This window comes from Antennarius striatus, chromosome 16, assembly GCF_040054535.1.
Source record: "Antennarius striatus isolate MH-2024 chromosome 16, ASM4005453v1, whole genome shotgun sequence".
Lineage (NCBI taxonomy): Eukaryota > Metazoa > Chordata > Actinopteri > Lophiiformes > Antennariidae > Antennarius > Antennarius striatus.
The window spans coordinates 4,044,770-4,069,070 of NC_090791.1; the positions used below are offsets into that span (position 1 = coordinate 4,044,770).

At 45.7% G+C, this 24,301-nt stretch overlaps 2 protein-coding genes across 8 annotated transcripts in view; both read right to left on the minus strand.

Annotated features, from left to right (window-relative positions):
• Nucleotides 1–17,966, minus strand: part of LOC137609073 (inactive phospholipase C-like protein 2) — a 47,832-nt gene extending 29,866 nt beyond the window's left edge. For all 3 annotated transcript variants that reach the window (XR_011038287.1, XM_068335809.1, XM_068335810.1), the window contains exon 1: nucleotides 17,273–17,966. Coding sequence is in view for 2 of the 3 variants with exons in the window: in XM_068335809.1 (XP_068191910.1) it covers nucleotides 17,273–17,557 (285 nt within the window). In the remaining variant the exon portion in view is untranslated. The remainder of the gene's footprint in view (nucleotides 1–17,272) is intronic.
• A 4,413-nt stretch (nucleotides 17,967–22,379) lies between these two features.
• LOC137609074 (signal transducer and activator of transcription 5B-like) overlaps nucleotides 22,380–24,301 on the minus strand; it is a 40,003-nt gene continuing 38,081 nt past the window's right edge. For all 5 annotated transcript variants that reach the window (XM_068335816.1, XM_068335814.1, XM_068335815.1 and 2 more), the window contains one exon: nucleotides 22,380–24,297. In XM_068335816.1, the coding sequence (XP_068191917.1) occupies nucleotides 24,174–24,297 (124 nt within the window). In that variant the 3' untranslated portion in view covers nucleotides 22,380–24,173. The remainder of the gene's footprint in view (nucleotides 24,298–24,301) is intronic.

Genomic DNA, 24,301 nt, shown 5'->3' on the forward strand with positions numbered 1-24,301 from the left:
CTCTCTGCTCCGATGTACTCGCATTGTGTGTAGGAGGGAGTTGACATTATCGTAATACTGCAGCGAGGTGATAATATCACTTTTACTACATAGTTGCGATGATGTTAGGAGGAATAATGTGAGACCTTCTTCCTTTGCTTTTTATCTCCGTTTTTTTCTCCCCTTCCCGTTAGCATCAGAAGAACAACTCGAAGACAATAAGGGTCCGACACACACACACACACACACTCACAAAATACAAAGAAAATAACCCGTGGCTAATCTGATCGAACATAAAGGAGAGCAGACAGAGTCATACTATCAGATAGTGAGTAAACATCATCATGTGGGAAGACGCTAATGCTTTGTTCACTTTGTTGAAAACAAAGCACAACGCCACATGCATATGCATGCTGCTCATATGACAGCCCTGCAGAGGATGCCTGCCAGCAATAAATGTTATCATAGCTCTGCATTCTCCTGAGTTCACAGCTGTGAACACCCTAAACATCTCCGTCTGCCTCCCCGTCCTTCAAACCACCGTTTGGTTTCACGCGCTACGAGTCTGTCAATCAAAAAGTATGTCCCACTAACGTTTGAACCCAGATTACAATCGAACGCAAATTTCTGCCGAACATGTAAATGAAATTCATCAGCAATGACCTTTCTCTTGGCGGAACAAGGCGTAGCCGCATCCAGCATTTTATTTTTATCACAAACCTGTCTGTGACAGATAAGAGTGAAATCCTGAGCAAAAACAGGAAATGAGACCCATAAGCAGCGAAAGTTGTCTCTTCTCTTTGCATATTGTGAAATCATTCATTAAACGATAATGCCCAAAACAGAGGGAGACATGATTTCTAGTTCAGAACAAGATAGACAGGAGATGCCAGAACTCATCAGGTGAAGAATGAAATTGTCTTGTTCCAAATCACGCAAGTACGTCTGCAGGCGGTGCATTGAAATGACGACATCTTATTTAAATCTAATTTCGGAGTGAAATCCGAGACAGCAGAGCTCTTCAAACCAACAGAGGAAATGGGCAAGACTGTACACTTTCCTCTGGGTTTAGCTGCAAGGTCATGCAAACGAAAGGCGGCCTCGATTTGGGGAAATCCCTGCTGTACACATTCAGACATCACAGGAGACAAGTGTAAACTGGCTGCTGACCTTTCAGAGATTGGAATACATTTCCAAGATTGAATAAAAAGGTTGAATTGAGCACTCCGGTGGTCTGATCTGCTTTCTCATGTCCTGTGAAGAGACACGCTTTTTTCGAAATTAATCATTTTGTTGTTTCTTTCTAGAACAAGCTTAGCCTCTTGACCCTCGCGGAACCGTCCAGCGGAACGGCTTAAGAGCTTGCGTGTTGTTTGTGCAGACCGGGAATCTTGCATACCTGCCCCAGTCCATCCTAAATATTGTGAACATGAACTCAAACAATGAGCATCAAGCTGCAAAAATGATGCATAAAAATAATAATTGCGTTTTTTATTTTTATTTTGCAGATAGTTTCCTTTATTTGATGTCCACCGTTGCGCCATCATCTGAAATTATTAATAGCTCAACGGTCTCGACAACTGCATCCATTGTACTGCATGAACTGCAGTGCAATAGTAGGTACTCTGTTATTAGAAACAGACTCTGAAAGGAACAACTTCTCTAAAAAAAATCGCTGCTGCAGAGCGAAGCCGGAAGTTTTAATTACAGACACATGTTGACCAAACCGATGGCTGTTTCTGCTGGGGGAAAAATAAAAATTGATTGGGCAGCAAAGTGGGGTCGACCCGTTCCCTCTGGGTACATGGGAAATAACCTCTCCTTGAGATCCAATTAAAAACAGCTACCACAAAAATAATCAACAGAGAATGCATGAGAGGAAGGCATTATTGTCAGTTTCAAGCCAAAACCAGTTCCGTCTGAGAGCTTCATTAACCTCGTATGAGGTCAATCGTATTTGGCTTGGATCTTAAAGTACATATTTTAGCCTCTAACATCGACATTACTTTAAAAACAGCACGACAGGTTTGGTCACACTTGACTGAAGTCCTCATTCTGGAAATGCAATTTTTAGACAAAACAGCGATGTCTTTATTGAGCTAATCCCGTTGCCACAAACCCACTCTTTAAAGAAACACTTTATGGTGCCACAGCTGGTGCAACATGGAGGTGGGGTGGTGAATGTTCACAAGTGGTTGAAATTGGCTTCCTCCACAGGGGTATCTGGGTTCATGGCGAGGAGCTCAGTCGTTTGGGAGGGGCTCAAAATAGAGCCGCCGCTCCTCCGTATCAGGATGAGTCAGCCGAGGGAGTTGGTTTGGTTAGGATGCCTCCCGGGGAAGGAGTTTATGTTCCACCAGGAGATCCCGAGGTGGTCCATCCAAACCCCAATGGGGGTGTTTTTGGGGATCCATTCGGTGCAGACGAATGTAATTTTGTGCAAAACCACGTTTTTACTTATTTAAAAGTGGTGATTCATGTGATGGAACTTCATTCTTAGTGCCTTCAGAGGAGGTGAATTCGACATCTCTGCGTCGTCAGCGGTAACCGATGTCATTAAACGACTTTTTCCAGATTCACGTGCTCATCTGGCTTTACCACTGCTAGTCTCCATTTGAGATGCAGAGACAGATGCATTGATAGGTTAATAGGGTTACACGGTTGCCTGGCAACTCAGAAACGCTTTTCATTTGTTAATTTACACTCAAGGAAGGTTGGGCAACTAGACCCAAGGACAAGGAGAGTCACGCAATCGGTCACCCCTTATTAACTCCTCACAGTTCATCAATAAGTCATTTTCAAATATGTATATTTGTTCTTTAATCTTTTTCGAAACCGTTTAAGGCGTCTTTGAAATTCTCCTCAGGCAGAATAAAACCTGACAAATCCGTTTGTGACTTCAGAAGCCCGTGGTTTGGGCTGAGGAGCGTTCCGGGACAGTTCGGCGAGGCATACTTTGGTGAATACGAACCCCAGATGTCTCCACAGTGATTGGTCATCGCTGTCGAGCACCTTGCATACACGTCCTGCGGCCCCCGGCGTATGAATGCATGCATGAACGGGTGAATGGCGGCTTTGTGAGGTCCGAACTACAAAGACTCTTTATCAGTACAGTCCATTCGCTGTTCCCTTACAAGAGGGAAAATGTTAATTAGAATTTTGATTCATGATATGAAATAACTCAATTGCGACATTAATATCGAATGATTAAAGGACTTTTTTTTTTCCATGTCTTTCTGGCGCGTTTGCACCCGTTGCACGTTTTCACATGGAAACACGGCAGTGAAGGATTCACAGGTGCTAGTGAGAAGAGAAAGCTGCTGTGAACCACATACCGAGGCTGGTACATCCAGTTCCTGAGCTGTGCAGAGGTGGTCTGAAGGACACCAATCTCATTGTATAGCGCTAGAGCATGAGGACAAACAATGGACACAGTAAAATGAGTCATCCCGCTTTAACTTGGGCTAAACAGTGTGAAAACGCACCACCGAGGAATCAATGCACAGGTTGATGGGGAGTGGGAGGTGAGGTAGGTGAAGACGTGGGCGTTCGCTTTTCGTCAGGAGTGGCTAATTCAGACGAGGCCAAAGTGCGAGTCGAGATCACTCGGATAATAAAAAATAAGGGCTATGGACGGAGCTTTGAAACATGAAACAGACACAGGATCAGACGGTTAACACGTCGAGGACGCGTCCGTCGCATCGGGATGCACAACGTCGGAAGGCTTTCCTCGGACGACGCCATCAATCGTGCTGATAGTCTCTGTCTGGTTCCTTCTCCGCTGAGTCAGCGTGATGCAAGCGTGCGAAACATACAGAGTGACATCAGCTGGTCGACATCGACCGTGAACCCGAGGTCGGCCTCGGAGCGCCGACATTTTTCACGTACCGCGTCGGCATAAAGTCTTTCCCGCGAGAGTCTGGACTTGTGTTGGCCACATTTCCGGCCGACCCCGTCGATGTGTCTCCCTCCCTCACACACACACACACACACACACACACACACACACACACACACACACACACACACACACGCAAATAGAGTCGACGCGACGCTTTTTCAGGCTGACTGTTCAGCTTGCAGCTTCTGCTTTTTAGAGTGGAGAGAAAACAATTTCCAACTGCACATCCTCTTTCACTTTCTGTCACGCTCTGAAAACAGACAAAGCTGCAATTATGTAACTGGAAGCAAAAAAAACAAAAATTCCCCTCACTTTTGGGCTCCTGAGAAGGTTTTTCTAGTCCGGCAATGACAGGTGATTTGCGCATATTTAAATATAAATAAATTCAGTGTGTTAACCTTCATTTGGAAACGGTGCTGTCGCCTTCGGGGGTCGCCTTCAGCGGTTCGACGAAACTCGTGAGCATCACGCTTACATTTCCCCCCCCACAGCTCGAACTGATGATGCAGCAGCTCACGGCGCAGCTCGCTTGATACGGACCAGCTTTAATCAACAGAGGAATGAATTTTGATGGATGGCTTCAGTGGAAAATCGCTGGTTTAAAGTCTCCTATTTGATTTAATTTCCCTGCAAGTTTTGGTGGGAAACACTATAGAGACTATTGAGACATATTTTTAAAGGTGGACGTTTAAGAAAAGCTTTAAGTCTATGAAGGATGACAAAGTGTTTCAATAACATCTCATTAGCAGATCTGTGCCCTTCAGAGGAACGCGGGTCAGGAGGTCGCCCTATTTGACGTCCATAAAACACCCCTCGTATCTTTGCGTCGTTAAAACACGCCCCCCCCCCCCCTGCGCGCGACCTCTCGACCTCCGCCGGGGCAGCAGACGGAGATGTGCTTCACTTTTACGACCCAGTCGATAACACGTTTCCACCCTACAGACCTCCATTTCAATTTATTTCAAGTCGAGCGCTCCATCAATAACGGGGGTAGCGGCCGACCCGCTAATGGCCCCGCATACATGACAGCTACAACATACAAGGCTAATCGCACCAGGGCAGGCAAAACACGCCTCGCAATCACAAATCAATAACCAAAGTGTGTGTGTATGGGGGGGGGTGCCTGGTATGGGCCAGGGCTGCCAGGTTCCTGTATCACCTCTGCTGCGTTGACTCTAGGAAATGCGATCCTCTTTCCTCTCCTCCTCTGTCTCTGTCTGGCAGCAAGATGAGGAGACTGGGGGGGGGCAGGGGGGGTGAAGGAGGAGAAGGGGAGGGAGGAGAGGCACATCCTCTTACAAGGACAAACTCCTGCTCGGACAAGAAAGCATTTAGCGGCATTAAGAAGCGGCGCACGTCTCAGAGCGCGGCTGAATGCTGGGAGCCTGAGGTTTTGGGGGCCTTTCGCCGGCGCTCCCCGCATCCCCGTTTGATAAACTAGCCTCTAATCGGATCGCTGGGCAGTTATCTGCTAATCCGATGGCGTCCGGCCAGCCTGGATTTAGCCGAGCTTCACCCGTCAAGAAGTTCTTCTCCTCCACCTTCATGTTTATCTCCCCGTCCAGCAACATCCAACTCCCTACAGACTTCACCTTGACCCCCAGCATCACCAACTGGTACATGTGTGTATGTGAGTGTGTGTGTGTGTTGTCCCTCCCCCTCGACGCAGCATAAAAAAACAGCCCATTGCCAAAATAATTCTGTTTTAATTTACACTCCTTTCCTCCCGTCGTTCTGCTTTATGATAGCAGACAGCTTCATTATGGTGCCATTGTGCAGGATAGCAGTCACACACATACACACACACACACACACACACACACACACACACACACACACACACAGATTCTCCCTTTCATGCATTCATAATAGTGAGATCTTATTATGCATTCAGGCATAATAGACTAAAAGCATATGGAATGTATGGATTACAGCCTCAGATTATCAGTAGATATTAATCTATGTATAAATACATCACTCAGCCTGGGATGACAGGAGGAGGCATCTGCTGATTTCGCCCCTAACTGGTTCTGGATATTCAGTCGGCATGCTGGGTAAACAACCGGGGCGAAGCGTGTGACTCGAATAAAATAGTGAAAACTAAAAAGAGGAAAAAACACCGAAGAGAAACACAAATAAACACAAAAAAAAACCCCCCCACACACACACACACACAAACATAGCCGGTTGCAGCGGCGCTTCCTAGTCTGAGACTCCTTGTGATGCAAAATTCAAAGAAGGAAACTAAATAATTGTGCAGCTTTACCGTTATTTTGATTTAAGATTATTAATAGTTATTAGCTGCGGCCAGGAGACTCCGATTCGTGACTATTGGTTCCAATCCTGTTGCATAAGCTTTGTTTTCTAGCGGTTGTCAATCACTCCAGGAAGTACACACACCTCATCTCCGCCGCCACCTTCACACCATCGATATGGGACGATGATTCCTCCCCAAACTGAGGCGGAGTCAGGAAGTGTGGGGGGGGGGCAGGAGGATCATCATCCATGCGAGTTGCCTTTGAATCTCCACTCCTCCATCCTCTTCCTGCATCCTCCTGCTTCGTGACTGGGCTGCTGGGAAAAGACTGCAGTCCTGGCTCTCCAGGATTGCTGCCAACTGGAGGTGCTAATGGCCTATAGCTGTAGAACAGACAGACAGCCCCCCCCCCCCCCCAGATCGTTCTCAATCACCATCCCTCTGCCTTTTCTTACTTCTCACCATCTCTGGCCGACTCGCTGCCTTTCTGCATCTCGTTTTTCCTTCTCAACACTCCCCAACGGAGCCGTCGGCCCATTGATCTGTACGTTATTCCCTCGCCCCGGGGCCGGCGTTTCACACCCGGGGTTGGGTCTATTGACCTGAAATCAGGGAAATCCTGACTCTTGTTAACCATGAATGGATTCTGACGAGGCCTTGTGGTTCTTTTATTTCACTGACAGGTGTCAATCTGACGTTTAGAACACCAGAGACTGTTCTTTCCATGCAGAAGCACACTGCTTCACTGCTAAGCTAACCACGTGGATTCTTTCAAACTTGGCTCCATCCTCCGTTCCGATAACTTCCATCAGAGTTCTCCCGTCTATTTATTGCTCACGTTGCGTGTCACCCACGCCTCTCAGCATCGCGCCAACCAGCCAACAATCGGCGCTACAACGCTGACCTTAATTCTCCCTGATTACCCAACCGACGTCCTTGTTGCATGAGTGTCTGACCTTTTGGGCAAAATCAAGCCATCGTTCACATTTACACTTGCTCATGTGGGCACATCCATTCTCACTCTCTCTCACACACACACACACACATATAGGAGCTCACAAACAAAAGCAGGATTGTCATGGGTGTCCCTCCTCCTCTGCCGCCTCTACACCTCTTCATCAACTGGAAACAGCTCACCACAAAGAAGGACTCCTGCTCACCTTGTTAGGGCTGCTGATATCTGGGTCACCCTGTGCTGAGGAGCAGAACCCACGTACTGAGACTGACCTGCTCTGTTCAGGCTAATTGGAACATCACATTATTCAACGGCATTAATGAGGTGCCCACATGAAAAGATGCCTTGGCACTGGGAACTTATTATACTGGTAATTTGGCATGTTTTCCCCTCATTAACAACAGACTGAAGGTTCTCTTCGGTTTTCAGATTCATGCATCCGCTTCAAGGAAGTCACTCTTTTTCCTCTGAATTCATGACAGCCATTTTTTTCCCCTTATATCTAAAACTGACATTTGGTATGTAGTGGCAGTCACAAGCGTCATTTTTGAATGCATTTCTTCTTCTTTTTTTTTGTTTGTTCATTATTAATAGTCTGAGAATGATTTTCTGTCAAAAGTGATGTTTTCTTTTCTATAAAGGCCTGAGGTACGAGAAGAGAAGAGAAGAGAAAATGGTTGGATAAGTTTTCTTAGAGATGATAAAATATATTAGATAAGTAGGATAAGTGTTCTTAAACTAAGAAAAGATGAGATGAGATGAAATAATGAGAAGAAAAAGTTGAGATGATTAGATTAGATATACTTTAATGATCTCAAACTGAGAAATTCACAAGTTGAGATGAAAATGAGAAGAAATACAAAATGAGATTAAAAAAAAAGTCGGCATGAAGAGTTCAAACGGTTGTGGTTTGGTTCCAGAATTCCGGGTCCACATCACCCACCAGGACTGGTTTTAATCCCTGCTTGTTTTTGCTGTTGGGGGCTGCGGTGTGGGGGGGGTTGAATGGCGAGGGATTTGACTCTTTCTGAAAGGAAGTCCGCTTTACTTTGTCCCTGACTTTTATCGACCCTTTCCTGACTCATTTTTCCTTTCGCCGTGAGGAAAAAAAAAACACCAAAACCCCATGTTTGCTCCTCGCTGCGAGGCTCAGCGGGAAACTGCAGCGGCCGCTGGAGCGGAAATAAACATGAGGTGGTGGAAATAATATTCATTCCGGTTCAACATTTTTAGTCAGCGTCGCCGCCGAGATGCGCCTGCGGGAAGATTTTAGCTGCGGCTGGTTGTGTTCGAATCTCCGGATCTTATTTTAACCCTTACATAAACTTGCGTTGATTGGAATGGTTTAAGATGCTTCACCACGCTCAGCAGACGTCGTCAACAACATGGGGGGAAATTATTTCTCTGGAATCGACCCGTCCCTGCGGAGCAAGCCGGCAGCCGGCGCAGCATCCAGGGAGCAAATTATTGTTGAGTATTTCACTCAAGGATACTTCAAGTTAGTTTGACTCGCCGGGTTCTGGGGATCGAACCGTTGACCTTCCATTAAGCGGATGACCTCAGCTCCTCCCTACCCCCACAGCGCTTGTCTTGTCTCACCAGTTGCAGAACAAATTTGTTGTTCCTTCTCGCACCTTTGCATTTGAATCCTTATTTGGTTGAACAACTAACCGGAGGCTCAGTTTCGTCTTTGAAAGCCGAAATGTTCCAACAAGGAACCGGCTTGTTTTAGCTCTGTTTTACTCCTTCGGTATGGATCTGAAATGCTAATTTGGACTCGTCTTTTAACTCGACGTCTTCGCTTTCATCGACGCCGCTCACCCCCTCTCTCTGTCTCGGTTCTCCTCCTTCTCTTATTTTCTCAGGGGGGAAGATGTCGCTCAGCGGTATCACATTTCACGCCGTTGGAGACGAGATCTCTCTCAGGATTCTACGCATGCAAACGTAAAAAAAAAAACACAAATAAAATCAAGCTGGGGCCCCCAGAACCTCCAATCAGACGAGAACCTAGAGGACCCCGACTCACATCTGTCAAATTCCTGTTTGATGCCTCCTCAAGGTGACTGAAGGTTTTTCTCGGCTAAAGGAGAAACTGCCTGCGACATATTTGCTTTCAGCTGTGTGTGTGTTTACCGCATACACGGAATGTTGGAGTGGCGTGTCCACGCTTGTGCTGCAACCCACAGAAAGACACCCTGGGGCAACACACACACACACACACACACACACACACACACACACATGCAAACACACACTGTCGGGAACGGCGTGAACGTGAAAGTGGACGACAAACAGGAAGCAGGGAAGTTCTCCTGAGAGGAAAAGTGTGATGCAAAAAGGAATTTAGGTGCCGTCGTTTCCTCTCATTCAACCTGCGTAGGCGCCACAGTGTAAGAATAGCTCATCCGCAATCGGCACACGATATTTATTTTTCTGTGTGGGCAGCAGGTAGGGCTTCAAAATTCAAAAAAATGCTGGAATGCATGAATGGAGGAGCTCAACCTTCAGAATCTTCTCGCTCTGATTTTTCAATTTGACCACATGCTGAGTTTAACAACGCGTAATGCCAAAAAAACCAAAAACAAAAAAAAAACAGTTCCTCTCCCGACATCACACGCCACCGTCCAATCACAAGCCCGTGCAGCTTAATGATCTCAACTTTCCGATCTTGTGCCATCTGTGCTGGAGCAAAAAGAAAAATGGCGCCATCTGCGCATCGGCGGCTTTTAAAGAGAACCAGGAGGCCGACAAGCCGGTAGCGTACCATTTAGCTGCAGCTGGTTTAACCGTCACATGTCCGGTTAGCATGTTAGCAAGTTGGGGTAACGTATTAGTTTATGTTTGGGCTAACGCGGTTGAGTTGAAGATAGAAAAGAAGCGGGTTTCTTTATTGGTAATTTCCTGCAGATGTTCAGCATCTCTCGGTTTTTCACATTTAATTCCAATAAGAACAAAAAAATCGTTATTTGGACTGAGTTACATAACTGGAAGCTTCAAGCCGATACAGTATGATGTCATTAAGCTGCAAATGAATAGAAAATTGAAATCGCGGCAGGTTTTCTCAACAAGCAAAACAAAACAAAACAAAAAAAAAACGGTTTTGCTGTGTTTAAGCGCCGCTTTCTGACGCTCGATTTGCTCCGACTCACCAGCCGACGACGGAGCGCCGGCGGCGTACGGCACGCGTTGGGTTCAAAAAGGTCGAGCTGCGTTCAAGACGGCTTCACCTGTGCGACTCTTCTCAGATTAGACCCACAGATACCGACGCCCCGACACCTGATCTCATCTGATATCTGCCCAGTTTGTGCTTTGACGCCGACCCACAGACGAGATCAAGATGTCTGAAATTCAACCTTTCCTGCTGCCTCGTCCTCCGTTATTAGTTTACCTGCTTCGTACTGGATTCTCTCAGGAAGCGGCGCTGACCTTTCAGAACACTGTCATCTCCCAGGAGGAAACCCCCTTCTATTTCAACGTGAAACGATGTTTTAACGCTCACCAATGTGATGACGCGGCGACGAGAAGACCTCCTCTCTACCAACCGCCCAAGTGGGAATAAAACCGCCAGACCGTGACGGGCAGGAGGAGGAGGAGGAAGTGAGGAATGTAATATACGGAGGTGAAGACAGAGCTCTTCCTCTGGACTGTCTGAGCGAGCAAAGCGAGGAGGATGAGGAGGATGAAGACTGTCGCCATCCTTTCCTGCTTGGTATTAGAGAATGAGAGAAACCCGACGTAACGACGACTCCATCTCCCTCCCATTTGACTCCAAAAATCGATCCCAAGACCATCTAAATTAGCTTCTAAATGGCAACGTTAAAAAAAATAAATAAAAAAACCTGCATGATTGCAAAACGTTTCATCATCAAGTGGTCGCGTAAAAAAAAAACCAACAAAAAAAAACCCCGCGCGACTGGGAGGAGTCGCGTTTCCTCCAGGGGAGTAAAAAGAGACATGTTAGAGCAGAGCCAGGTGGAGCCGCTCTCACAGACATATTGTCCTCCTCATCCATCGGGCCTCGGCTCCTCCAGCCCACATGAAGCTGGGACCAATCCAGCCTGACAAATCCCAATATTACTCATCGTTAGTCACGTCTTTAAAATGACAACAGCCAGCCTGGGAAAGCCGAGAGCGCTCCGTTAAATACTTTGTGGTATCGACTGATGATCGAACCCAAGTCCCCGCCTGAATGTTTTCCCAGAGATTTTTTTTTTTTAATCTTTAGTGAGGATCACACATTCCACGAAAGGCCTCAGCGTCGGTGTCATCGCTGTTGAGCTTTTCCAGCAAGGATCAAGATAAGGCACCCCCATCCCCAACCCCAAAACCAAAACCCCACCCTGGTGGTCTCCGATCCATTGGGTTGTTCCTGCTTGGAAGAACTTCACGTAGGTCAGAGTAAGTCATGATCCCATCAGAGGAATTAAAGAACGTATAAAGTTAGGGGGAAATGTTAAATAAACGCACCCTCAAAGAAAGATATGGAGGTGATTGAAGAAGGGGAGGTCAAATCCACAAAATCCACATCAGAGCGAGTAGCTAGACCAGTTTGGACGAGATCTTCACGGGATATTAAAAACTAAACTGATAAACCCGTCATCTGTCGATCTGGAATCAGTTAAGGTGACCAGTAGTCATGGTAACACGACATGAGCGGGTAATCCGACAAAAGTTGCTAAAACTGTTAGGCTTTGTGGTTTTTGAGCAATCTGTGCAGTGAAACCTTTTAAAAACCTCCTTTCCATCGGTGGTCTGATCCGACGGCGACGCAGCTTCAACGCAAAAAAACTCCCAAAGCCTATCGAACGACCTTGAATTAACAAGCACAAAAAAAAAGAAGAAGACATTAACTGTAGTTACATCACAATCGCTTTTTGTTCAAATCCACTTCGATGTGACATTAATCACATTCATGTTTTTCTGTGCATGAGCGACTTTTGTTAAACCGACAATAAGCTAAAGACGCGAACACAAAGACGTTTATTTGAGATGTTTGTTTTCTAAAGACCGTCATTTGCCAAAAAAACAACGTAGAGAGCAAACAATGATCCATCAACCCCAGACGTCTGTCGTCACCTCGTCATCGTCTTCTGTCTGTGGCATCCAGTCCAGACTCCTGTCCTTTTGTCTGTGTTCATTACTTTAAATGACTTTTTTTTGGGGGGGTAGGAGTTCTTAATCTACGGAAAGCTTGCGATGCGAGCAGCGAGCCGTGGCTGCGCTTTCATTCAAATTTTTCATCATCATCATCTCAGATGATCCCACTAAATGTAATCGGTGTTTTTAGCCTGGGATTGTTGTAGCGAGGGTGTTCTCAGTCCTCCAGAGGATCAGCCAAATCTCACATTAGCTAAACGCCAGCGGCGGAAATTTAAGACGTGCACCTGTTGGATAGATCCCCTCCAGCTGTACGGGTTTATCCAGGTGTCAGGCAGGTTTTAGGCAAATGTTCCAACAGACTTTACTTTGGATGATGTGGCTACAGTTGGTAAACAGAAAAAGTAGTTATACTGCGTCAGATTTTACGCTGTTGGCAGGAACTTTCAACATCAGAAGCAGAATGTGTCGCCGCTGCCACAAGCCCCCCCCCACACATGGTTCTACACAGCGCTGTGTAAGCACGTTAATGTATATTTGGACTTTAGGCTTGTGTAACGTGTGCCCAAGAAGGTCAGCATAAAAACAAATAAACCGACTGATGAATGCAGAACGACCGTTTCTAGGTAAAAGGTCTGACTGCATGGGGAGTGTTAGCAGTTTGGCATAGAGACATCTGGATATACACTGCCCCCTCGTTACTTGCGGTTAATGCCAGGAACCACACGCGATTAACGAATTCCGCGATAGAGCGACTAACTTTTAAAGTTATTATTTATGGTAATTTAAACGTTTATGAACCCTCTCCATACTGATATTAAACCACCTTCTATCCGTATTACTTTTTCCCACACTCTTATCAAATGTTTAAAACGCTTTTGTGTCTCATGGAAGTCCGAGACTCAAGGAACATAGCGCACCTGCATTTTATGATTGGCTGGTGTGTTGGGTATTTTGTCAGTCAGTGGGTTAGTTTGTTTGTTGGCTGGTTGTTTGGTTGGTCAGTCGGTCGGTCGGTTGGTAGGTTATTTGGTTTGTTGGCTGATTGCTCAATCTGTATTTCAATCAGTTAGCTGGTTTATTGGTTGGTTGATTTGTTGGCTGGTTGTTCCGTTGGTCGGTCAGTCGGTTGGTAGGTTATTTGGTTTATTTGCTGGTTGGTCAGTCAGTCAGTCTGTCAATCAGTTAGTTGGCTGATTTGTTGCTCGGTTGCAAGGTGGATCTGTCAATCAGTTTGTTGATTTGTTGGCAGGTTGATTTGCTGGCTGGTTGTTGGGTTCAATTGGTCAGTTGGCTGGTAGTTTATTTGGTTTGTTGGTAGATTGGTTGGTCGGTCTGTCAGTCAGTTGGTGGGTTTGTTGGCTGGTTACTTTTTTGGCTGGTTGGTTGGTTGCCTGGTTACTTGGTTGGTTGGTTGGTTGCACAAATAGCAAACACTCAAAGAAACAACCCTCTGAACAGGCTGTTCTGTCCCAACACCCACCCTCCCACCGAGTTTCATGGAAATCCATTGTGTAGTTTTTGTCTCATTCTGCTCACAAACCAACTCTCATCTATTTTTTCTCCTCCATAAAAACAAGTTGTTTTTTAAAAGCAAACTATTAACACAAAACGAGACTGTGTGGAAATATCTCCCCAACTAAATATAGAAAAACAAATCTGCACGATTACAGCTAGGAAACCTCAACAAATCATCCGCAGATGTGTTCTTTATCAAGCAAATGATTTTGGGGGGATTCTGAGGAAATGACATCATCCCTTTTATTGCAAACATCGAGATTAAGAGAGGCTATTTTGGTGGGGGGGGGGGACAAAACACGCTGTGCTCTGCATTCATCTATAAATGTATGCAAAAGTTCCTGCAGTAGTTTGTGAAGCAAAAACGTGTTCTAAAATGGATAAAAATGTCAAAAAACCGGAATAGTCATGGCTTCATGTGGCGTTCCACAGCTGGAACCGGCTATTACCTGAACCCCGGAACCAAGATAGATCTTTATAACCCAACAAGGTCCAGGTAATGTCATTCCGGACCCCCAAAAAGGAAGGGGGGGGGGGAGGCAAGATATTTTTTTTAAGTCATCGCAAAAATGCATCATTGACATCTTTCCCTTCCTTTTGGATTACTGTGAATCCAATCCTGACCCGACGACATCTGAAAATAAATGTTTTTGACTTTTTAAAAAAAAAATTTTTCGCTAAGCTTCAAGAATGCACAACAAGAAAACTGGAAAACAGAACTGAATATGGAGGGAACAAAACGATGTGGCACATGTGCGTGATGTTTGAGCGATAGCGTCATGAGCGAAATCCTGTTTGCTTCATCCATAGTTTCGTTGCTTGTCATCCCGCACCCCCCCCACACCCCCACCCCCACCTTTCCATCCATCCAGCAGCCAGGCTGGAGCCGGCCTCGCAGCTGTCCGTGGTCCAGCATTACATAATGAGGCTGCATCACAAACACGGCCCCCCTCTAGCAACTTCTCAACCCTTCCACCGCCGTACTGTCCCCCCCGCTGAGGAGATGACACAAGGACAAAGCTGGATGCCCGTCTAAAACAGCAGTCGGACTAACCCCCCCCCACCCCAATGCTAATTGCTCTTTTGCTTCCTTATTCCCACGGACCAGCAGCCTTTGCTCCTTTCCCAACCTCCGCTCGACACACATGGTGCTGCTCAAGTGTGGGTGGGTGCGATGTAGCTCCACATGAACCAAATCTCCTGAATGGCTGACCCAATTTCCCATCATGCTTTGCCCAAACAGGCGCAACGTGTTGTTGTGAAGGATCACGATGTGGGAATCCTTCCCGACATTCCGAGATAAATTACAACCTCGTTCGAACAAAACCTGCTAAACTTTAAGAAGGTTGAGAAGTGAAGTATAAAACGGAGCCAGACGTTCTAGGAGTCTTTTGACAGGAATGTTTTTGATGTCTTAAAATAATCAAACCTGTTCCACAAGGTCGTTTTGTGATTCGCACGAAGCCGCAGGAAACGCTGCTAACAAGATTCAACCAAATGACTCCAAGAAAAAGAGAGAATAATGGACTGGAAATATATTTCTAATAAAACCATTAAAATTCCAGCGATAATCAGTATTAGAGTTATTTTAAACATCTGCAGAAGTATCTTTAAAAAAAATGAAGCTGAAGAACAAAAACCAAGAATAAGGATTCCTTCTTGTTCATAGCAGTTCAAGGATGAATGAAATTAATTTATTTCCACAGTTACGGAGCTGAGAAAGCAAACGCGGTTTGCACAATGCTAATAACGAGCCTCAGTTTACACAAACTCACACGAGGAACGCTTGTTGATGACCAAAAAATAATAATTTGTGGTTTTGCACGGGAGCAATAAGTAACCTGAACATTTTGTTCATTCAGGTCGACTCCGAAAACAGAGGTTAAACAAATCCTAGGGCATTAGGAAGGCACAACTTGGTCAGCAGGGACTGATTCTACACAGAAGAAGATCCTGAAGATGAAACACCAGAAAGGGAATCACCACCGGGATCTTAAAGCATCACTTTTTTTGGTAGAAATTCTGACTTTATAAAAAAGGAAACGTCCACATAACTTGTGTTCAGTAAAGAAACGATGCACGAGATCACCGGGATTGCCGGCTAACCTCTTATTAAGGCGGCATTCCGAGAATCATCCTTGGAAGATTTGCCCATCAGTCATATTTGACTGATAGCAAATCAGCTTTCCCATCATGCTTTGCTCATGAGGTCGTCTGATCATCCAGGAGGGATTTAGAGCTTCAAGATTCTTCCACCCAAAGATGAAACTGTGATGGTTTTGGGAAACTCAGGAGAAAGGACTGGGAACTTTTACTTTTAATTGAATTCCATTGGCTGAACAACATTGAACTAGTGTCAGCGTTTGTGTTCAGACACGGTTTGTGGGAGGGTGTAGCGTGCAAACCCCCCCCCATCCTAAGGGAACCTAACAATGAAAAAATTAGCCAGTGTTTGGAGTCGGTTGCTAAGCAAAATAGGTCTGACAGGACTGAATGCAACTCTCCAGAGTGTCCCACCTACACAACCCCCCACCCTCAATGAGCGACGAAGCTAACAAGTGGTTGTAAAATCATTAGAAGTATGACACGAGATGATGGCTTCATCTGAAGCATCGCTGGGGGGAAGCAGAGGGAACCCAAACCAATTCTCATGAGAGGCGGCGTTTTGTTTTTATATCGTTCACCATCTAAATGTGAGTAAAATAAATATATTCCAGACTTGGGGCGTCTAGCCGTAGCACAACATCTGGTTTTAGCATCAGCTTCGCGAAGGAGGCATGAGCGATATTTTTATTTTATTGACTTGTCGGACGGAACTAACCCACTGCAAAAATAAAAGTTCTGGAATATAAATTCTTTCCAAATCGGGATGGAATTCTCGTTTCTATTCACATTTTTGTCTCAGCATTTGTTTTTTCCTGATAATTGCAGCTCCAACAGAATGACTGCAGCCCGTTGGAGAACATGAGGGCCCTTTGACCACACTTATCCTCTCCACTCATGACAGCATTAAGGAAATTGATTGAACAGATTGCAACTGCATGACGCATCAGTCAATTAAGCTCTAATACTGGAAGCTCCAATTAGAGGCGCTCAGAACATCCCAAAATCACATTGACTGGTGAAATATGGCCACCTTCGCATCACCTTTACCTTTCACATCCCATACTTACCCCTGGGTTCTTATTACCCCTGAAAACCAGAGGTGCAGCTTCAGGAAAAGGTAATGATTGGCACATTTTTGGCGACTTTGACGCATTTGGCGCGCAAGGAACCCTGAGAACAGATGATTTTGCGTTTCATTCTTTCTTTCTTTTTTTGCGGGGTGTCTTGTGTGCGTGATGCCGCTTACAGGCCCGAGTGGAGTGGATCTCACTCATCCCCCTGTTGGGCCAAACTTTCTAAGATCCTTCCCCAGCCGGTGGAACTCCGTGGAGTCCCCCGGGGCGCGTCGGCAGCCCGGTTACCGGCTCATCCGACATTTACACGCATTTAATCCCCCCCCCACTTAGCGTCACCTTGAGACTACCCTGACAAGGAGAACTAAGTGCTCCAATCAACCAACCTTCATGATGCCGCAAGGTGTGTTTCCAGCTCCCTGACTTCTCTCCGTGGAATTATCGCGGCTGCCACTCCCGATCCGTGGACTGCTGGTCTCCCGGTACCGTCCATTGGTGTAAACTCCCTCCGCCCCGTAGTCCTGGGCGGCGGATGACACCTCCAAATACGCCCGGGTACCGGTTGAAGGCAGCTCGGCCGCGTCATTGGTCGCGCCCTGGGCCGGCGGAGAGCCGATGGCCAGATCCAAAAAATGTCCCGACACGGCATCTGAAGCGTGGACCCCTGCCATGATCCGCCGGAGTTACAGCCGAGCCCCCCCCTCCACAAGACAGAAACAGCCCATTTTCTTTGAAGCACGGTGGACCTTCTGACGTCCTGGGTGGCGAGTGTTGTTCACCGGATCAGCGCCGCCGGGTCCATCCCCGGAGCGCACGGGGGTCTCAGCGGCGGACTGGCCGAGCGGCAGGACGGCGTGCCCGGCGCACGACCTCGTCCGGTTCGCCTCCTGGAGACGTGTGCAGGAACACACACCGGACTTGTGTCGAGGAGCTCCAGTTTGTGTCTTCAGCTCTGACTTCAGTCTCTCCGATCCCGAACAACACGCGTGTCTCCCCGCGTCGGCTCCCGCAGACTCTCCGCTGTGCGTCGCCGCGCGTCCGGAACACTTTGGCACCAAACGGGAGAGCTTTCCTCCCCCCTCTCTCCTCTCTCTCTCTCCCTCCCTCCCTCTCTCCCTCTCAGGCGTCCGCGGGACAAAAATTCAAGACTTGAGAGCGCAATCGCAATAAAACCCCGAGAGGCACGAGCGCGCGCGTGCGCGTGCGCGTGTAATTAAATCCACAATCGCGCGCTCAACCCGCGCAATCACCGTTTGATTCTCCAGGCGTGGGCGCGCCGAGCACCCACTGGAGAAAACAAACAGACGACATCCGATCGAGTGTTGGTGAAGCTCAAGGTCAAGCGGTGGAATCTTTTTCCCAAACAATGAGGTCTATCTATACCTTTAAATGTAGCACATTATATAAATATATATGTGTGTGTGTGTGTGTGTGTGTGTGTGTGTGTGTGTGTGTGTGTGTGTGTTTGCGTGTGTGTGTGTATGCCGTGCGCGAGCGCGCGCACGCACACACACACACAAACTTATTCAGCACTCGATCACAACTCCCATCCAGCTGCATTCTGCAGAGTCTCCACAGGTAGGCGCTAGAGAGCAGCTTTCATATTCATCAAATGGGATGTTAAAAGTCTGAATTGGGACTATTTCCACTCTCTTCCAGCCAGGTTTTACAGTTTGTCTTAAGTCGAGATGGATTCCCTTCTTATTTGATCTAATTAGAGTGAGGTTACAGGGAGAAGAGATGAAGAAGGTGGAGGATTTTAAGTACTTAGGGTCAACAGTCTAGAGCATTGAAGAGTCTTGAAAAGAGGTGAAGAAGGGTGTCCAGGCAGGATGGAACGGGTGGAGGAAAGTGTCAGGCGTTATGTGTGATAGAAGAGTTTCAGCTAAAATGAAAGGAAAAGCTGTAGTGAAAGAGGACGTGAAGGTAGTTGGTGTGAGAGAAGAGGATGCAGAAGACAGGATGGTTAGATGGAGGCAACTGATTCGCTTTGGCGACCCCTGAAGGGAAAAGCCCAAAGGAAAAGAAGAAGTGTGTGTTCTTTGTTGTGTTTGTCAGTTACGTTTGACCAAAGAGGAAGAAGCGTCCTCTTGAAAAAGGATGTGATCGATTTTGGATGCACAAATTTAGATCATAAAACTGATTTGAAAACCCTCAACCCAATCGTGATGTTTCAGTAATAATCAGCAAATTTGAAACTGAAAGGGCTTTCTTTTCTCAGATTCTATGAGTTATAATGATATTCTTTTTTACAATGCTAAAACTGCTGAGATTCAGTGGGCAAAAACAAAACAAAACAATTGGTGATTCCAAACCCTTAAATGATTTCAGAGCATCTCTCTTCATCATAGACGTGAGGAAGGTCTTCCTCCACCCGCCTCCTTTCTCTGAGGTATTGATCTGAAGGCAATCAGCAGCAGGAAGCGGCAGCGCTCTGATCCGTTTGTAATCACATTCAGACTGACCTAGACAGGCTGGGCAGCGGCGTGGCGTGTCGTCATGACTACGGTCACACGACTCCAGTGGGAGGTGGAACACCCACCCGATGACATCATCAGAACGAGACAACGGCGGTATATTGGGACGCCCACATGCACGTCGTGTGTTCATCCCAAAGTTATATCAAGAAAACACACAGGGAGTGAAAGACTATCTCGGAGTAGGACTCTCCAGTCGTTTCCTCGCTCGCCACAGCCCTTCCTTCGCCTCCTGATCTTTCAGGGTTATGTATTATGCATCCTTAGAAATAATTTAGCAAAGGTCCAGCTTTTAAAAGCTTCCCTGCCAGGCTGAGCCGTCTGGCTTTAACGCCAGGAGGCCTCCAAACGCCTGGTCGCCAAAACCGAAACACCAGAAGACTGGACGAGGACGGACGGCGAGATGCGAACTTTGGTAGAAAGGTTCCCGCGTTGATCCGCTGTTAAAGCACCGAGCCCGGATTGGGAATGACGGAAGTCGGAGTAAACGAGTCTCAGGTAGACTCAGGGTGTCAGGACTTGAAAACCTTTGATGCCAAGAAGCGTTGCGACACCGTTAGACGTAAATACAAACAACATTCCGCAACTTTTCCAACCGTCTGCCGATCCGCGTCCCAACATGTTGGAAAGGGAGTCAGGTTTGCAAACAAGCGTTCGTGATGAAACATCGGCTCATCATATCGTCTGCTGTGAGCCCACAGCGTTCTGATTTATTGAGGTTGATTCCCTTCGCTGAGAGTTGCTGTGGTGTTTAAAGCCCCCCCTCCTCCCTCCCCCGAGGGAGATGCTGTCAGAATCAGACCGATGGATCGCCGTTCTAAACCCACAGGCCTCTAAGGACCGTCGTATTGACGATCGCTCGCTATCGATCAAGAGCAGAGGTCACCCAGTCACCAGGCAGAGATTTATCGCAAAATATTTCTCATTTGCTGCTTCCGTCATCAGGCGACGTTTTCTCAGGAAGACACCGAAACTTAGAATAGAACCACAGGAACAAGGATGTATTTGTCACAGGAGGGTAAAATAGTGTGCGCTTGATCGAAAATAACTACACCTACAGGGGAAGTTCCTGCTGCTCGCAGCCAGGGAGCAGAGGATGTGTCTCTGCCACCGCACTTCCTGTCCCGGCCCATGTGATCGACAGTTAAACAGGAAGAGAAACTGTTTTAGATCATTTTTTTTAAAAAAAAACAACAACAACAAAAAAAAACTCTGCCACCAACCCTTTTTCTCGGTTTCATTATGTATGTAGATGCCCCACCCCCACACCCCCCAACAACGACACCACCATGAAAAACACAAGACTTGGGACGTCAATCTGATTGGACGGGCCCTAACGGGCGAGGACCTGCGTGATGAATGTTTCATGATTCTTCTTCTTTACATCAGCCGACCAGCAAAATGCTTTCGTTTTGAAATGCAAATATTTTAACTCATATTTTATTTATGAGCAGATCCTAATTTACACTATACAGTCAAACGGTAATTAAACGTGCCTTTAACCTGACTTAATATGAGCTTGTTTAAGTGAAGCCTTTTAATTTCTTATGGATTTAACTGAGTAGACTATTTGCTCACAACGGCTCAATGTAATTAGAATAAATTATACAAAGATAGTATAATGTTAAACACAATAAAAGATAAGTGTATTTCTGCAGGAGCGGTTCTCCTTCAGGTTCTATGGCGTGACCTCTGCTGAGGAAGCGGTGTTTCCACCCGTGTCCATTTGTGTGCTGGTTGGTTTGTCAGCGCCATCATGCAAAAATCTAGCGAACAGATTTGCATTAAATTTTCTGAGGCGTGATTTTTTTCCCCTCATCATTCTCTTTTTAAATGAGATTTCAAAAAAAGATAGATTTTTACAGATTTCCATGAAAAATATTGCACATGAATAAGTTTGTTTTGTCTGTGTGTACAATTGAAGTATTTAACACTCCATCAACTATAGTATCTACATCTGTTATTATACAACAAACTAGACCCACTTTACTCTAACTGTACATTTAATAAATACATTTAATAAAGCCAAAAAAAGCACATTATGAAATGATTTAAATGATTTCAAATGTATTCTTCACTCAGGTGTCGACTAGAGCTGGTGCTGCACCTGTGCTTTCAAGCCTTTGTAATGAATGCAGATTTTAACACACACGCGCGCACACACACACACACACACACACACACACAAAGCAAAAAAAAAAAAAAGAAAGGTCATGTTTCTTCTATCCACCAGATGGCAGAATAGAATCTATCCCGAGTCAGTCAACAGAAATCCAAACACACGCCCACACACACACACACACACACCCATTTAACATGTTATACTTCTTTCAGCCACCAGATGGCAGAATAGAGCTGACTCAGAACTTCTGTGGTTGGTAAAGAGACGCTGACAGCTGCTGGATAATTGAGGGATGCATATGAAATTTATTATAACCTCAATTTACCTGTTATAAAAAATAAAAAAAAACTATTAACGTCTGAACTCACACACTCCGGTCTGTGGGGTTTTAAATTTGTGAAAATCTCAGACATGAAGAAAAACTGTTTTCATGACTACAGTAACGAATGACAAATCGACTTATTTTGGTTTATAAAAAATAAATAAAAAAAAGCTTGTATGATTCGTACTTTGAAAGCTAAATAATATCTGTTAAAAGTGAGAGACTGAAAAGTCTAAAAGCAGGATTCATGCATTAGAAAATAAAGAATGGGTTCCTTTATGGTAAAGTGTTTTAAGTACTAATAGCATGTGGGAGTAGAAATGTTCTCGGGGGGAGGGAGGGAGGGGGGGCATGGGATGAAGGATTTCTCTGCAAAATAGACATCATCTGAAATACATGCAAAATGCATCGTCTTCCATCCCAAACATGTTGTTTTTATGCTTTTTCTATTATACAGAGAGCCTAATATGGTATACTATGCTTGAAACTTAAATACCTTTTCCCTGCAGAAAAACACATTACCCATCACCCTGGGGGGGGGGGATTAAATCAATGGTTTGACTGCACACATTAAAAAAAATAGCATTTATTTTGTAGTGACATCAAAATCTCATGTACGTCTACAGGTTGCGTTCAAATTATTTATAAAACTTTATTTTCTTCTTCTTTTTTTTTTTTTTTTTAATTCCAGAGTTGGAAAAAGTCTCCAAGCGACAACCCCCGAAGCACAAACATGAAACATACATGGAACAGCACACACCATTCAAAAAAATACACCGTCGAGAACAGAGAGAAAGAATAACGAAGGATGATATCACCAGATCGCCCGTGTAGCTCGGGATTTGAAAAACGTTCCGGGAAGAAAATGAAAAAGAGAGACGAGGGAATATCTTTAATAATACTGCAAACGTCTGGTGGACAGAAACAAAATCAAGCACAAACTCTTCTCTGATTTCCAAATTCTGTTTTGTTTCCAACCTGTAAATTCTGTTTGCAAGGAGCTTCTGTTTATGCTTGAGGAGGCATTTTTGTGTTTAAATACTCGACATGGTCATGCAAAAACGAGAGGGGGTGGGGGTAGGGTTTACAATCCATAGGGGGAGTGCCACAGAAGTGATAATAAAATAGAATTATGATTGAGAAAATAAATTCATATATTCTGCATACACAGATTTTTTTTCTATTTGGTTATTTAAATGTAAGCTATGCGAAGCGATTCATTCCTGAGGTGCATGTTTATTATCTTGTGTGTAAATATTGGGGGGGGGGGGGTCTCTTCAGTTGCTGGCGTGGTCACGTTCGTCGCACGAGGAGTCACTACAAAGCCACGGGGTCACGAGGAGGGACCGCAAGTACAAGAAGAAAGAAGAAGACAACAGAAGCAAAAGTAACACTGAATGTCAGCACGATGTGGGGTGGGTGGGGGAGTGGGGATGGAGGGGTGGGGGTGGGGGGGGCACGGACAGCCCTGAGAGGACAAGCTGGGTCGAGACTCGCTAGTACCAGTTCTGTGTGCAAATGAAGACGAACACAAACCCTCATCCTGGGTTTCAGCTGGTGAACCAATCAGACCTAAGACACGTGTGCACGTGTATGACTGTGAGACGAAGTGTGTGTGTGTGTGTGTGTATGTGTGTGTGTGGCAGAGAGCAGTAAAGCCATGCCGCACTTAGATTTAGTGTGTATTGATTTAAAAAAAAAAAAAAAAAAAACATAACAGAAAAAACACACAACTAAAAATCTGACTGTTGCTGCAGAGCGGGGAAACAGGTCGTGTTTTTAAAAGCAGAAGCAAAAATTCTTCATTTAAATGCCCCCCCCCCGCCCGCCCCCCCCCCAACAGAAGGTAAGTTCAATGTCACTATGAAAATACTGACAATCCATTTACAAGAAGAAGTATAACAAAATAAAGACGTTCAGCTTGTTAGAATGACTTCATACAGTAGCATTTTTTCTTTTTTTTTTTTTTGGTTGTTTGGTTTGTTTTTTTTAAATCTGTTAAAACTCATTTGGAAACACGAACACAACACGGATGAAACATCGGGGTTTTCTTTTCTCTTTCACAATACTGTAACATCGGAGGTTTTTTTTTTTTGCGTGATACCCAGCCTGTTTTACAAACACTTATGGACACAAATAAAAAGAGAAGTCACCGACGTGCATGCTCTCATGCTGCAAAGAAAGAACAACAACCAACAGCTCAGAACCATTATCAACATTTCACATTATACCTATCTGATAAAAAGAGAAATGAATGGAATTAAACCATGAGAAATGTCAGTGTGAGTGGGGCGGCGGGAGGGGAGGGGCCAGTGGGGGGAGGCGGGGTTTGTTTGGTGTCGTGGCGGGGTTGAAAGGGTCGAGGGTCAGGACTGCTGACCCCCCCACTGGCTCTCCACGGGCCGCCGGAGGAGCTCCTCCACGTGCCGCGCCACGTCCATGGTGTCGTCCAGGTCGAAGTCTCCGTCGGCGTCCAACATGGAGTCACCCCTGC